This window comes from Macrotis lagotis, chromosome 5 (assembly GCF_037893015.1).
Source record: "Macrotis lagotis isolate mMagLag1 chromosome 5, bilby.v1.9.chrom.fasta, whole genome shotgun sequence".
NCBI classification, from domain to species: Eukaryota; Metazoa; Chordata; class Mammalia; order Peramelemorphia; family Peramelidae; genus Macrotis; species Macrotis lagotis.
In genome coordinates this window covers 267,139,230-267,156,059 of record NC_133662.1, presented here as the reverse complement: position 1 = coordinate 267,156,059, position 16,830 = coordinate 267,139,230, and the positions used below count along the sequence as shown (strand labels likewise).

The following is a 16,830-nucleotide window of genomic DNA, read 5'->3' as shown; positions in this document are numbered from 1 at the left end:
TGTATTCATTAGGAAAGGTTTGTGTTCTGGGCTAAAGTCTGTGTGTGGTGGTAAGTCAGTCTGTCTCTCTCTCCCCACTCCCCATTCCCCCACAGAATTTGTATGATGTTCTTTGTAATGTTGAGCTGCCTCAAGTCTAGTATTTTAATTTCTAAATGTCTGCCTTGCGTATCACTCGCTCCTTGCAGGTGTCCTATGAATACCCCAAAGAGTGTCGTGGGCTACTTGGTTAGAGGGACAGTGTCTCCTAAGGCGCCTGCCAGATAATGGGTTCTGTGCCTGGTCTGGGAAGGCTTCTGTAGGCGAGCAGTGGGCCAAGGTTGGGCATCTTTGATGCTAGAACAGGCAAACCTAATGCTGGACCATAGTCAGCCTCTTCAGTAGGTCAGGAGCTGGGGCAGTGGAGGACCTCGTGAACCTGGAAGGGTGCGGACTGGATGAAGTAGTAGTAGATTGTTGAATCTTATCTGGGAAGACACCTCAGAGAGATGCCCGTCAGTGACAGGGGCTTAATGGATGATCCACGGCTTCTCTTAGGGACCCCTAATTCTCTAGACTCCTAGTGAATTTTTGCCTTAGGCCACTGATTTAACTAGGTAAGTGAATAGAGTGTAAGACCTGAGTTCAAATTCAGCCTCAGATTGTTAAAAGCTTTTTGACCCTGTCAGTCACTGAATCTTTATTTGCCTCAGTTTCCTTATCTGCAAAATGAGAACAATATCACCCATCTCCCTGGGTTGTTGTGAAGATGAAATGAGATAGTTGTGTAATACTTTGCAAACAATTGCTATAAAAATGTCAGCTATTATTAATAAATGAGATATGCAATATAATTTGGAAGAGGATAGGGTTTCTTGAATTAAGTAGCTCTTAGTCGTGACTGGCAGTGGCCTGCTAGGAGAGTCACCATCAGCATTCAGAAAAGTTCCTGGTATGTCATTAGGGAAGGGTGATCCTGATCCTGTTTATGAGTTGTACATCATTGTTTTGATACAGATTGAATATTTGGGCTTATACATTCTTTGTTAGAATGGGGTTTATCTTCTTAACTCTGAAAAGAATGATCAGATTGAGAATTTTTCATTTAAAACATTAAAATCAAGTGATTTAGATCTTACTATTTTAAAATTTTATTTAAAATTTAAATTTAAAAAATCTAACTTTTTGTTATGAAGTAAAAATTGGAGGATGACATTAATACCACTATGGAACCCAATCAAGTAATGAGATGTGTTTCTATGTGTCCTGGTCTTTAGTGTCTCTGTAGTGCTTGGGTTTGGGTGGCTCCTCACTTTCACAATCCTGCCTCAGGATTGAGGGATTGAGATCCCTAACCAGCTAGGTGACTCAGTGAATAGAGTCCGTGGAGTCTGGAACGCCTGATTTCAAATCTGACCTCAGACATTAGCTGTGTGATCCTGGCCAAGTCATTTCACCCTGTTTGCCTCAGTTTCCTCCTCTGTAAAATGAGCTAGAGAAGGAAATGTCAAACCACTAGTATCGTTGCAAGAAGACCCATATGGGGTCAGATAGGACAGAAAAAACCTCAACAACTCTAAGACCATAACCACTCCCTTAACCTATCCCATTTTTTTTTTCCTCGGCTATTGTGGTTGACTCATTCAGCATCCTTATAGATACTTATTTAGTGCTTTAAAGGTTATGTAAAAGTGTAGTCCCTGCCTTCCAGGCTCTTTGGGAGCCTTAGTTTGTGGAATAACCACAAAGGACTTTGCAAACTTTGAAGCTCACATTTTATAGAATGCCTCAAGTTCACAGAGTGCTAAAAATATAGCATTATCTTACTGGATTCTCACAGTAATCCGGGGAAGTTGCTGTTATTATTATCCTTAGTTTCTGGATGAGAAAAATCAAGAGGGAGAGGGCTTAAGTGACTTGCCCAGGTCCACCCCGCTTATGTCTGGGACTGGATCTGAACTCAGGTCCCCTTGATTTTAAGTCCAGTGAATCCTTGGGTGTCTCAGTGGCTGCCAGGTGTGACGAATGACCACTGCAGAGCTCCCTGCCATTTGGCTGGAGCTAGTCTTCCTGCTTCTGAGTTGTGCAATGTAAACACAGGACCTTTTATGGGTGTGACAAGGCATTCTGACTGTGTGTCCTGACACGTGGCTGTGGGTGTTTTAATTCATGTTTTGAATCCATAGTGATGGCTTTTGTTTGCTCGGGTGAGGTATGTTCCCAGTGCTAGCAGCCCCTGCAATCATCACCAACAGATCTGTCCATTTATTAAGTCTGGCCAAGCAGGATCCTTAGAGTTCTCTTCCAAATGATAAGCGTCGATGCAGCTTGGGGCCCAGCCCTGGGGCTGTGATGGTAAAGGCAGAAAGGAAGGAAGTGGGTTCTGCCCTCAGAGAGTGGGCCTTCTCCCAGGGTGATGCCATGCCCATGGGCTAGTCTGTACTGAGCACTGGACCTGTGATTTCGTAGGAATGAGGAAGTTCTGGGTAGGAAAGCCCCTTGACCCATCCCATTTAGTCTGCAGATCTTGATTCTGAGTAGGAGCCTAAGGAACATCCCAGACTAGACTTGAACCCGGGTCTTCCTAACTCCAGACTGGCTCTCTGTCTGCTACCCCACACCACCTCTAGTTTGACTCTGTACAAAATAAGAACATGTTGGGGGAAGGCACTAACACGTCCAACTCCCACCTGTGGCTTAATAGATGTTAAAACCAAATTCTATCCTATTATTAGGGAAGAGATAGTAACATGGTGGGGAAATTTGAGACCCTTATGTCCTTAAGTGATCCTTAAGTTCTGCCCTGACACCACTCTTCATGTTGGAATGAAGGTTGGAGTACCTAGAGAAAGCTGCTCCTCTGGTCTCGGTGGACCATGTTCTCTGAGGTGTGTTTTGGGAATGAGGTCATATTTCACTTACAACAGAGTTGTGTCCCGACTCTCTGAGACTGGTCACACATAAATTAAAGGACTTGGGAACAACTCACTCTCAATGCCAAGCTGGATAAGCCCTTGGGCATGGAGCCTCAAACCTGGTACCATTGGAGAGGGCATCCTACAGCGTGTGGAACAAAGCAACCCAGGCATGTGGAATCCTGCTTATGACAGTAGTTGGGTTCTGCTTTTTGGTTTTCATTTCCTCTCCATTTCAGCAAACTTTGGTCTGGAGGGAGGGGTAGTTGTCGTCTGGAGATAATCTGGGAGGCTTAAGTGAATCTCAGCTTTCTGACATCTGTCCTTCCCTCCTTTCCCTGTTTTACAGATGCGTTCGTGAATAGCCAAGAATGGACATTAAGTCGTTCAGTGCCAGAGCTGAAAGTGGTGAGTAATTCTCTCCGATATTTCTGTTGGTGTCGGTGTGTTGGCCCATGTTTCACTTTTCCTAACCCGGGGGATTGGCCATCTGCTTAGGCAGGAGAGCAGAGCCTATATGAAGCAGTCAACAAACATCGATGAAGTGCCACTCAGTTCTAGGCATCGGAATACACGTAAGCCTAGCTGGAACTGGCTGTGGCAGATTTTTCCCTTCTTCTTGTAAAAAAATTGTTCCTGGTGTTTTTCCATCACCTTCTTATCTTCGTGCGCTCTACCCAAGAACCGATCCTTATAACAATGAGGATAGCAGCATTCCATTTTTTTGAGACCTACTGTAACCATTTTATGACTCCAATAGAACTGATCTGTGAACTTGGTGAATAAATTATCTTTTCTCAGAAAAGGTCTCTTCTGAGTTTCCTCTGCTCGTCTTTTCTATATGATAATCCAAACAAAAGCTTTCTCTTGGTCACACAAGTCACTTTGGGTTTGTTGGCAAAGAATAGGGAGAGAGACTTTGAAGCCTCTGAGGATGATCTGTGAATTTGGAAGGAAAAGACATGGGTTTGAATATCATTTCTGCCCTTTCCTTACTTCTGCCATCTGGGCATGTTTCCTCATCTGTAAAATGAAAAGTTTGATTGCTAGGAACACTTTTAGGTCTAGAGTCATAACCCTCCAGCTCTTTGAGACTCTTCATTTGAAGGAGGAAGATGAGATTGTTCCTGAGATCTTTTCTATTTTTCTATGATCTTATATCAAGGTCATTTTTTGCTTTACTTCTTGCCTAGTCTTCATTGCTGAATGCTTATTACTTTGGTCAAACTGAGACCTGGGAAAGACCTTAGCTTAAAAAAGCCAAGGTCTCCACTGCATTGAGGCCATCTCCAGTCATTTTGACCCACATCTGGCCATTGGACCCCAATGGTTCTGGAGGAGTAAGTGAAGCTGGGGATTTAGCAAAGCTCTGCTCGTTCAAATCCAGTTTACTTGCTTGTCATGGCATCACCTCCCTGATGGCTTGGGCTTCCTAAAAAACAAAGGATGATCAACAGCAGCCTCAGTTTCCTCATCTGTAAAGTGAGGGCTTTAGATGCCCTAGGTCCCTTCTGCCTCCAGGTTGTAATGACCTGCACTTGTGACTTAACTTGCCCCTGGTTGCAGCTTTTTAGTCGGAGACTCAGAAGGAGAGTTCCAGTCGCCGGCCTCTCAGTGTAACGTGTTCTCCCCCATTACCTTCTGACCCCAGATATAGTAAAAACATTCATTATCACACCAGGAGCAAAGTGATCAAGACTCTACTCACTGCAATTTTTATCCATTTTCGGTGGATGAAGAGGCTTTCTCTCCCTGTCTACTCTGTTCCCCAACAAGCCAAGTCTCCTTTTATTGGCCCAGCAGACCGACACATCCAGAAAAGAACCATGGAGAATCTTGTGTTCAGTAAACATTGCTAGACTGCCTACCTTGGGCAGAGCCCTTTTCAGCAGTGAGGAGGTGCAAAGGTGACCAAGACACTGCCCTTCCTCTTGGTAAATAGATCTTCTTTTCCTTCCATGACCTTATGAGAAGATCACCCCTCCTCCCTAACTCCTACAGAATTTTAATGTATCAGTGAAGGTCAGAGTCATCATTTCTTAGGTTGAAATGAGAGGCCTTTTGGACAAGAAAGGGGTTTGATTAGGGAGAAAGGTCTATAAAAATATACTCCACGTTAAGTAATTCAGGTTCTTAGTGGTCCCCTCTTTCACTTGAAGGGGCCTCTCCTAAATAAATCTGGGCATGACAAAGCGTCAAAGCCGCTTGGATTCTTTCTCAGGTTTTCTGCTTGGCTGCCCCACCAGGCTGTCTCTCCTTCTTCCTCTATATAATTATGCCTTCAGGGTCTCCCTGTCTGGGGAGGGCAGAGGGAGCCCCTCAGCTGAGTGACATGGCCACGAGGGTTCCCCTGACAATCTCCTCTCTAATGAGCACAGAGTTGCAGGCTTTGAACGGCCTGGGTCCATCTGGACCTGTTCTTCCCTGCTGAATAAATCTGTGCAAGAAAACCACAAGGGAGCTGGCTATCTAAGAGGCTGCGATTTCAAAAAAATGATTGTGAAAAGGGTTACTTCATTTATATAAATAAATACCACCCCCCCAGAAAAGGAGCTGAGGTTTTTATAAATTTCTATTGATCTTACATTTTTATATTGGTAATTTCCAAATATATCTCTCTTGTCCCCAGAGAACTGTCCCTTGTAGCAAGAATAAATGAAAGGGGGGGGGTGAAGTAATTCAGCAAACCCAATCATGAGAATGATCAGGATTGACAATATAGACAGTGTTCTGTAGCTGTGGGCCCTAACTTCTGCAGAGGAGGGAGGGAAGTGTACAGGTCACTTTGATAAATATATCTACTTATATAAATGCATATACCTATATAGCTATGTGTATGTTTATGTGTGTGTATACAAAACATATAACAACATTAAAACATATTTGCCCTGGTTTAATTATTCTATATTATAGAATACAATGGGAATAATAGCAGCCCTGTTGAAATGGTAGTTGGATTTCCTATGCAGGAAAGTCTGGGGTGAACCAGAGCCCTGTCACATGTGCTGGTTAACTCTTGTTTTGTAAAGGCTAGTTCACAAAACCTCCTGGGTATTGTTATCATTGTGTTCAACAATTTGTGACCCCAATGGATGTTTTCTTGGTAAGGATATAGGAGTGGTTTGCCTTCTCCAGTTCATTTGATAGATGAGGAAACTGAGGCAAACTGGGTGAAGTGACTTGTCCAGGGTCACAGCTAGTAAGTGTCTGAAGCTGGATTTGAACTCGGCCTTCCCGCCTCTACAGTAGGCACACCTGCTGTGGTAACTTAGTATATCTAGGAGAGGTGTTGCTGTTGGCCTCACTCAGGCACCAGTGACATGGAGCTATTCATGAGGGAGGAGAGAGAAATGGCTGAAAAGGCCTCTGATTTCTGGTACCCTTTTCCTTCCATTCCATCAGGAATAAAGAGGGAAGACAGTGTGTAAGAAATGTTGTATTGGAAAGAAAAATGGGTTTGAACATCAGAGGAACCTAGAGAATTGAGTTGTGGCCAAGCAATGGCCAGGCTCTTGTCCATGAGCTGCATCATGTAGAAGACTCCACCATCGGCAGCTTCGGAACATTTGCCCTAGCTTCCTTCCAAACCATAGACCTTTCAGGACCGCCCTGGGGGCTTTCATCTTGTCTTGGGTGGCCTCAAGCTGTCCAAACCATTGAATTCCCTTTGCCTGCTCGGTCTTGTGGACATCAGCCCCACGGTAACTCCCTCCTGAGCACCACTCCTCCCGCCCTTCTTTGGGAAAGCCATCACCTCCCTGCTGCTCATGTTGCTGAACAGGGCCCAACAATCACTCCCCCAGATCCCCACTAAGCAACCCTTTGACTTCCTGACTCCAAACACCCTTCTAGGGTTTCCACTCCTTTTGCGTTTGTTCCCCCTGTGTTTGTCATAGTTCTTATCATCTCCTAGACGACTTTTCCATTTATTCATCCATTTGTGCAATTCTTAGGGAAAAGTTCAAGCTTGAGGAGTGATTTTTTTTTCCAGAGATCAACTATTGCTAATGACAACACCCACAAAAACAACAACAAAGTCATGGACTTAGAAAAGACCTTAACAGTCATCTCCCTTCCAAGGTCTTCCTCTATTTCCATCTCCATGGCTCTTTCCCTTCCTGAATTTCTCCAGATTGGGGCATCCGTACTTCATTTGGCCTGAACCCAATGAAGCCTGGGCTCATTGTTTACTCTGTTTCATTCCCTCATGTTGGGTCTCCCAAACTTCTGTTTGATCTTCGAATGCTAAGTGGATGCCAAATGCCCAGGAGTGAGCTTCTCTTTTATAGCGCAAAGCCTCCCTCTGACCTTGGGGGAATCTGTCATTTTGGGGAGTCAGGATTTCCAGATTGCTTTAGGGTTAACAGTTTAAAGACTAAAATTTAGGGAGGGGGGTAGGGATTAAGCTTTTTTTATTGGAAACTTTTCTTGACATGTCCGGTATACTTCATAGATTTAGAGCTGAAAGGGGTCTTGAAGGGCATCTAATAGAACATCTTGTTTTATTTTGTTGCTATTTAATTTTTTAATTAAAACTTTTAATTTTTGAACTCCTCTTCCATAGTTTATTTGACCTTAGACATTTGCTAACTGTGACCCTGGGCAAGTCACTTTTCCCTGTATGCTTCAATTTTCTTATCTATAAAAAACCACTCATATCTCTGCCAAGAAAACCCAAAATGGGGTCACCAAGAGTTGGACACACTTGAACAGCAATAGCAATTTTTTTAAATTATGAAGTTAGTACAAAAACGAGCATTTCTCAGAATGAGAGCAGGTAGAGTTGCATAACAAATTGTGAATCTCTATTCTACTTGTTTTTAGATTTGAGTATGCAAGGCCTTCTTTTTCTTTGTGGACCTTAAAATTTTTTTTCAACGTTCTTATAAAAAAAGTAGTTTTGGGGGCGGCTAGGTAGCACAGTGGATAGAGCACTGGCCCTGGAGTCAGAAGGACCTGAGTTCAAATTCGGCCTCAGACACTTCATAATTACCTAGCTGTGTGGCCTTGGGCAAGCCACTTAACCCCACTGCCTTGCAAAAACTATAAAAAAAAAGTAGTTTTGGAGGTAATGGGGGTTATTACTATTGTTAGTTTTCCTTTTCTCCTTCAAATTCACCCCTATAATTTAAAAGCGGATCTAAAAACACTTGTATCAAATAAACAAAATCAAACAAAACAAATTTCCACACTGACTGTGCTGACTGTGTCCAATAACATCTTTCTTTCTGTACGTTGTGTCTGTTCCCTTTTTATCAAAAAATTAGATGCACCAGCAGTTGCATCACCCTCCCCCCAAAATCAAGGAGCACATTGCATCATCAGTCCTCTAGAGGCCTGGTTGGGCTTGGCTTTGTTTAGAGTGCTTCAGCTTGGAAAGATTTTTTTTCCTTTACAATCTTACTAAATTGTTCTGATTCTGCTCACTTCAGTCTCCATCAGTTCATACAAGTCTTCCCAGGTTTCTCTGAAACTGTCTCTTTTGACAATTTTTAAGGAGCAATAACATTCCTTTATATTTATGTGCCATACTTTATTCAAACATTCTCTTATTGGTGGGTACCCTTTTAATTTCCAATTCTTTTTTTCCCCTTTAATCTCTGCCCTCTGAAAGTGGGTAAAACAAAAAAAAAATTTGCTTTGCTTCCAACCCTCCCATTGTCCATTGTCCTCCCATTATCCTTCCTTTTCACAATCACATCTCCATTTCCCTGCCCATATTCCTCTTGACTTTGGTATAGCCTAACTCCAAAGTAAATGTGCGTGTGTGTGTGTGTGTGTGTGTGTGTGTGTGTGTCTTTCTCAGAGAGTAGCAATCATCTCTTGCCTTTGTCCCCACCTCTTTATGTTTCTATATTTTTTCTTAAACACTTTAATTTTGAAAAAAACATCATTAAGTTCTTTCCTCTTTTCTACACAAGTATACTGCTGTTAGCATCCCCTTTCTCTCCCATCTTTAAACCCTTAGAACAAAACCAATCCACCCTATTTTTGCTCGTTCAGGACCTTTTAACATTATCAAGCTTCTGAAGGGATACTTGCTTCTTCTTCCACATTAGAATGTTGCTCTTTTTCTCTGTAGAGCCCCTTCTAATGGCAAAAATTGATTGTATTTTTCTAGGTATTTTGTGCATCTTATATTTGCATTTCAGAGTTTGTTCTCAGCTCTGGAATGCTTGAAAATCCTCTATTCCATTAACTATCCAGTTTACCCCTTTAGAATTAATGTTCAGCTTTGTCCAGTAAGATATTCTTGGTTATAAGCCTTTATCTTTTGCCTTTAAAGAATTGCATTCCAAGATCTCCTCTTGTTTAGAGTAGAAGCTATCAGTTCTCATATGATCCTCCTGACTATGGTTACTTAGAATTTAAACTGTCCTTTCTGACTACTAGTCACACCCACGTGTATATTTGATGTGGGACCTCTGGACTTTTTCTATGATATTCCTTGAACTTTTCCTTTTGGAATTTCTTTTAAGAAATGATCACTGGCTTCTTTATATCTTTTTTCTTACCTTTTGATTCTATTAGATCTTGACAATTTTAATTAATAAAATTGGTGAAATATTATCTAGCCTTGAGAGTCTGTTGATTCTTAAATTATCATGTTCTGTCTTCTAGATCGTTTGCTTTTAATGCTTTATATCTTACATGTTCTATTTTTTTTTTCAATCTTTTAACATGTTCTGTTTTCTCCTGGAGTCATTGATTTCTGTTTGAACTGTTCTGATTTTCATGGAATTAATTATTTGGGTAAACTTTACTATTTCTTTCCTAAGATAATTGTTTTTCTTCCAGCTCTTTGTTTTTATTTCTTTTCTATCTTTTGATTCATTTCTTTTTGCTATCTTTCCCATAACTACTTGACACAGAAGTGTGCGTGCGCTCTCTCTCTCTCTCTCTCTCTCTCTCTCTCTATATATATATATATATATATATATATGCATATATATTATACACACACACACACACACACATATATATATAGTTATTATTTTATCAGTATTATTAGTCCTTGTAGAAAATTCTCTTTTGCCTTTGATTACAGTTGTTAGATATTTTCTTCTTATAGTGCCTTTTTTGGAGTATTTCCCATTTTTTTTAGTCGTAGTTGATTTTTGTCCTCTTATCTGCAGTATTTGTTCCTGCATATGACCTATATTAGGCATCTGGGGAAGTGTTGTCCATAGGAAGACAGGGGCCAGGCCGGAGGCGGGATTTGCTCCATTTCATTTTTTAGTTGGGTGGACCCTTCTTGGTCTTGACTTTTTACAGTGATGTCCACCTAATGGGATGTGTCTATTGCAGTGACACTGGTAGTAACCCCCTGCATCTTTGGAATTTGGGGATCTAGATCATCAGTGTTCTCTGTTGAAGCCAAGGATCTTGTTACTTCTTGGAACATGAGTGTCTGAAGCAGAGCCTTTTGTAGCCAGACTGGTCACTGTTGCTCCAAGTGGTTTCAAGGTCCAGCGGATTTCCAACCCTTTGAAGCTTTTGGGGGGGGATCCCTCTCTCTTACTCCCTTTGAATAAACTGAAGGATACAGAGGCCTCTTGGATAGTGTGTGTGTGTGTGTGTGTGTGTGTGTGTGTGTGTGTGTGTGTGTCCTCTTTCCTGTTGTCCCTGGACTTCTGCCGGACTTGTGTGCAGTCCTGGTGTGGTTAAGTAATTTGGTGTTTTTCTCATTGGAATCCTTGATCACTGTTTGGTCTGGTGCTATTTTTAGCAGTTGTTTTTTTGTTGTTGTTGAGTTTTATTTTTTTCTGGAGTAGTTTGTGGGAGCTGGGCTGCCTGTTTCTGTTCAGTCATCTTTGTGTAAAGTCTCAATTCCCTCGATTCACAGATGATAAAACTGAGGCTCAGGAGGCTTGAAGGACTTAAGGAGCCCTAGGTAGAAAGTGCCAGACTCAAACTCAGAGCCTGACCCCTTGGCCTTCTTTCCTTGGCCACCTCTCCACTTTTTCCTTCATCCTTTCTCTACCTTCTTGAACTTACAGTACAGACTCAGGGTCATCCTTATAGCTGGGGTTATGGGGGGATTCTGGTTCAGACCTGGCTTGCATAGGTTGCCTCAGAGGACCCTGCTCACATGAGATTTGGGGTTTCTATAATGCACTGAAGCTACCACTGTGGAGGCTGCTGGCTCAAGGTAGAGGCCCCAGCCTCAGCAGGGACCCTCAAAGGGGATTTCTTGGAGGCTAGTTTGCTGCTTTAGTTATTCTCTTCTTTCCTCTTATAGCAAAGTGACCACAAGCTTCTGAGCAAGATAATACGGCCCCTTTGCTTCCACATTAATTAATGGATCAATAAATCATCAAACCCTTAACATTTGTGGGGTGCCTAATATAAGAGCCCATGGAAGTGTTGTCTGTAGGCAGACGGGCCAGGGCCGAGGTGGGGAGCCTTGGCTGAACCTTGGGGAGGAGAGACTCTGAGGCTCCAGTTGTGTTGGACTGCTACAAGTCTTATGTCAATTAATCCTCACAACATTCCTGGAACTCTTCTGGCCATTGAGGTCATGTCAATGAACCCAGGTTCCTAAGCTGCTTCCCTTCTGTTGGCTTCAGTTTCCCTCATTAAAATGAGTTGATGGACCTCTATGTCCTCTCACTTCTGGGTCCAGGATCCTCTCCATTTGTGCCTCCCTATTTCTTTACCCCAACCCAACCCTTCTCTGCTCTTGGTGGGTCTTCCCCCTTCTTCACTGATAGCAACTGCTCCCTACCCTCAGGTCCGCCCTTTCCTCTGCTTTTCAGATTTTGTGTTGTCTTCTGTACTATTACACTTCTGAATTTTCTTCTGAAAAGTCAGATTTTTTTCAGTCCCCTTCCAGCCACACCGTCCCATGTTCTTCTAAACTGTTTATTCTTAGTGGGTCATCAGACCTGGTCTTTGGCTGCCCACATGTTTTCTTCAAGGGACTTTCTCCAGAGTTGGAGTTGTCCCAGAACCCTGAGCCTTTCTGACTTTGGTGTCTGAATCACTGAAATTCTTACCCTCTTGCTTCTTCCCATCATTCTTTGCATGTCAGAGATATTCAAAAGCCTTATTGCTGGCAGTTCAAAAACCCAACAGCCGTCATAGTTTTTAGTGGAATCTTGTCAGACTGGAATCCTGTTTGCTTTTAATAGGCAGGTTGACCCCCCAGGGATGAATTTTTTGGCCACTCTTGAAACAAATCAAAAAAGACCATCATGGCCCTTGGTCCCAGGAGGCCCAAGTCCCAGTTGAGCAACAGTACGTAGAGGCCAGAACAAGAAGAGAGGGTGCACCTGGAGTTGTTTAAGGCAGTCTTGTATCGGGGCGGCTAGGTGGTGTAGTGGATAAAGCACTGGCCTTGGAGCCAGGAGGACCTGAGTTCACATCCGACCTCAGACACTTCATAACTACCTAGCCTACCTAGCTGTGTGGCCTTGGGCAAGCCACTTAACCCCATCCATTTGCCTTGCAAAATCCTTAAAAAAAAAAAAAAAAAAGACAGTTTTGTATCATTGACCTGTCCCTAAGGGTCAATTCTAGGACTCCTTTATAAATAAAAGGTTTTTTTTTTTTATTAAAAAAACAATATTCTTTCCCTCCTCACCACTAAGCCTCTGCTTTGACTACTGTTCCATCATGAAGTGCCTACTCGTGTGCCAGACAAGTGGGAGTGCTTTAAAGATATTAACTCATTGGATCTGCACAACAAGCCTGGGAGGGAGGTACTGTTGTCATCCCCTTAGTTACAGATGAGGAAACTGAGGCAAGCAGGTTATTGACTTCCTCTGAGCCACACTCATAGTGTCTGAGGTTGAATTTGAACCCAGATTTTTCTTACTCCAGGTCCAATTCTTAAGCACTGTGGTGAACCCCTTCCCTACCCCACTCCACTCTCCTTAGCTGAATTTCCATTTTTTTGTTGAAGGTACTGGCATCCTTGCAGGCACTAAGGTTTTCAACTTTGGAGTCATTTCATCCTGAACCCTACAACAAGTCTCATTCACTCTACCTCCATGGTAGCTCTCACATCTCTTTGCTCCATCATGGGACGGAGTTCTGCTCCCGCCATTCACTGTGACATACTCCTAAATTGACCTTTTAGCCTCCCTCCTTTTCCTTCTCCAATCCATAGCACTGCCAAATTATCTTTCCTAATACAGGTCACTCCTTTATTCTGCAACTTTCTGTAACTCCCAATTGCTTCTAGGGTTAAGAACAAAATCCTTAGTCTAATCTAGCTCTCTTCTAACCCTATCTCCCCTTTCCCACCTCTCCCAATCTTGCTCCCTTTTTAGTTTTTTCCTTATTATTCCAGGTCTTTTTTCCTCTATTCAGGTTAAACTGATCTAACAGCCCTTCCCTTTCTGTCTTACATCTTCTACAGATGGGCTTTTGCCCCGGCTCTTGCCTGTGTTTGGAATGCTTCTCATGTGTAGAGCTCCAGTTTCCTTCCAGACATGGCTCAGAGGAAGTCCTTCCTGATCATCCCTTTGACCGATACTCTCGTCCTCTTGAAGCTACTTTGCCTTATTTCTTTTCAACACCTCATTGTGTGTCTGTATCCTCCAGTGGAATATGAGAGAGAGAGAGAGAGAGAGAGAGAGAGAGAGAATGTATGTGTGTGTGTGTGTGTGTGTGTGTCCAGCACCTCGACTCATGACATAACATATTTGTTGGACTGAAGGGAAAGATTCATGGAACAGAAAATGTGCATTTCTGGGCTTTGTGGATTTTTAGGATGGACACTGTCTCTTTGTGTTTGTAACAGCTGAGGCCCGAGGATCAGCTGCAGTGGGATCATGGAAACTACCTAGGCTTTGGAAGAGGCCGGCTCTTTGTTCCTGCCCTGAGTCATTTGCTTCCTGGGGAAAATCACTTTTACATCTCTTCCCTGTCTCGCACTTAACAACAGGGCCTAGCAAACAATAGGTGCTTCATATTTGCTTATTGACTGGCTGATTGACCTTGGTCTCTTCTTCTACAGAAGGAAGACTTTGGACTCCTCCTAGCAGTGAGGAAGACTCACATTTTGCCCTTGCTGGGAAGGTTAGGGGTTGCTTCACATCCCTGCAGGGTGGGCTTCAAGGTTATCTCCATCTTCTTTCCATCTCTGAACTTCTCTTAAGGGCTCAGTTGAAACAAGAGCCTCAGTGAATGAACTCTCTTCTCTCTTCTTTGTCTAATTTCAGTCCCTTTTCTCAGTTATCGGACATCTCTTGGACTGCTGCCATGTAGACTTGGCAGAAATCTCTGCTTCCTTGTTCCCTCATCCCTCGGTTCTGGTCTCACCCAGTAGAAGGAGAATTTCCCCTTGGACATCCTTTTCTTTAAACCTTATCTTCCTGTCCACAAACCTGTAGTTGCTCCTTAGTGCCTTTCATAGTAAACCAAATAGAAACTTTAAGAAAAATAATTGAGCCGGCTTCTGGCATCCTAGATTGAGGGGTGGGAGGGCTCTTGGGGATCATCCAGTCTGACCCCTCATCTGACAGGAGAAAACCAAGGTTGGGAGAGTATCCCGCCTACCATCCCACAAGTGGCAAAAGCTTGGGCTGGGATTTGAACCAAATCCATTATTTTTTCTGACCTACTGTTCTGCTCCTGGCTTTGAACTTAGGAGCTATTTTCTAGGGTATTTTTTTTTTGCAAGGCAATGGGGTTAAGTGACTTGCCCAAGGCCACACAGCTAGGTAATTATTAAGTGTCTGAGGTCACATTTGAACTCAGGTCCTCCTGACTCCAGGGCCGGTGCTCTATCCATTGCGCCACCTAGCCACCTCAGGAGCTATTTTCTAACAGACATTTTCAAACCCCCTGCCCTTTGCCGATTTCCCCATCTCATCTCTTTTAAAATGGAATCTATGCTGCACTCTGCAAAACCATCTTTCTTTTCTCTTGTTTACTCCTCCCTTGACTTGTGCCATTTCCTCAGGAAAAAATGGAGGAATCCAATCCACTCCTTGTTCTATGGTCTGTTCTTCTGGCCCCTCTCTCCTTCAAGTCCTACTTAGCTGCATTGGATCCAACTCAATCTGTTCAAAGTTTTTCTTGTTCTCCCTTCATTTTTATTAAGTTTGAATTATTTTCTTTCCTTTTTGGGGGGGGGAGAGAAAAGATCATGAGTTTACTTTTCCATATGTCCCTAACCAGAGATGAAGTTCTCTGTCATTTTTCATACACAGCTAGGTGTTGCCATAAAGCACTGAATTTAAAGAAAGAAGGACTCATCTTCCTGAGTTCAAATGTGGCCTCAGACATTTGCTAGTGTGGGACCTTCCTTGGGCAAGTTACTTCACCTCAGTTTCCTCATTGACAGATGAGTTGGAGAAAGAAATGGCAAATCACTCCAGTATCTTTACCAAGAAAACTCCAATGGGGTCACAAAGAGTTGGTAGGGACATTTTCCATAAACTTTTGCTTATACTCACTTAGCCTGGCCATGGAATCCCATGTTTTGCCCATGGCAGGTGACTTGGAAGATTGTTTAGCCTCTTCATATGCAAAATCTAATATTTATATTTGAAAATAATGATGAAATGAATAATCATACCATTATTTTCCCTTTGGCTTGGCCTCGTAAAACAGAGATAGCAGCAGATGGAAACTGCAAAGTGACAAATTTGGACTTGAGGAAAAAGGGGAAACTTGTGTTAATGAGGACTGAGCTGCCTGGGGAGGGAAGGGAGCCTTCCACCACATGCGAGAGGGGACCTTTGAGTAAAGGCTGGCTGCCCACCTGGCCTGCACTTATCAGAGTAGGTACTGAATAATTGTCACTTATTGATTGTCAGGGATTGTAAAGGGAATTCTATCCAGGGCTTTGGTAGACTGCCAAAACCCAACATACCACACTTCTCGATCTCATCTTCAACCTTCCTTCCTTGGTATGTTCCATAAACCAGACTTCCCTCTGTGCCATTCCTCCAATAAACAGCATCCCTTCCTCTGGGTCTGTTAGTATAGCTGGACAAATTTCGGCTGCCCACCTGTCCCCAAGTTCATAACCTGAGCCCATATCCCTATCTGCTCCCTCCTCTCACAGTCTCAGAACCACCAAGTTAACGTTCAGCTTCTGATGGGTTTCCCTGGAAAAATCCCTTAACCTGTCTCTCTCTCTCTGAACCTCAGTCTTCTCACCTGTAAAAAAGATGCTTTGATTCAGAGACCTCCCAGGGCAGTCCCAGCTCGAAGATCCAATCTCTTCTTTTGACCACTGTAATTAGTAATTACTATGTCATGCTCTACTCCCACCCACCACTGGCCTCTCCATCTTTTGGTTACTTCATAATTCCTTTGGGCTGATGAAAGAAAGTGACTTTAGGGGAGGTTTTTTATACTAATTTGTTGGCCATTTGGGGGCCAGTCTGTGTTTTCTAAACTAGCTTTGACTTTCATCCATTATATCCTTTGGCTGCTGTTATCTTTCTTCTAGCCTCAACTTCTCCTACCTCCTATAAGATACTGAATCTTCTCCCCTCTCTAAATAGCTTAGATTTTTATATATTTGTGATTTTCTGTATTGACTTATATGGAGACTTCTGTACCCCAGCCACTCCCGCACCTAAGTCACTTAACCATGCAGTGTCCCCAGGCCACTCTTGAAAACTGTGGCTGGCAGAAGAGATGACTACCTGCACCGGTGGAGGGCATTTCCTCTTAGGAGAGTTCCTTCTCCTAATGAAATCACTTCTCCAGGCCTAGGGCAGGAGAGAACGGTTCAACTACTCTGTTCCTGTTTGCCCTTCATATGACTAACTGAATGACTATTTTGTTTTTTTTTCCTGTTTTTAGGGAATTGTGGGTAATTTGGCTAGTGGCAAGTCTGCGCTGGTACACCGGTATCTGACTGGCACATATGTTCAGGAGGAATCACCTGAAGGTAAGTGATGAGTGGCTTGGCCAGCTGAGGCATGTGCCAGTTGTTTTGTTTTATTGATATACCTGCAATCATCAA

The 16,830-nt window shown here is 43.0% G+C and overlaps 1 protein-coding gene across 9 annotated transcripts in view; it reads left to right on the top strand.

The window, feature by feature from the left end:
* AGAP1 (ArfGAP with GTPase domain, ankyrin repeat and PH domain 1) overlaps positions 1 to 16,830 on the top strand; it is a 647,020-nt gene that overhangs the window by 255,677 nt on the left and 374,513 nt on the right. For all 9 annotated transcript variants that reach the window (XM_074189810.1, XM_074189811.1, XM_074189806.1 and 6 more), the window contains exons 2-3: positions 3,244 to 3,302; positions 16,668 to 16,755. In XM_074189810.1, coding sequence (XP_074045911.1) covers positions 3,244 to 3,302; positions 16,668 to 16,755 — 147 coding nt within the window. The remainder of the gene's footprint in view (positions 1 to 3,243; positions 3,303 to 16,667; positions 16,756 to 16,830) is intronic.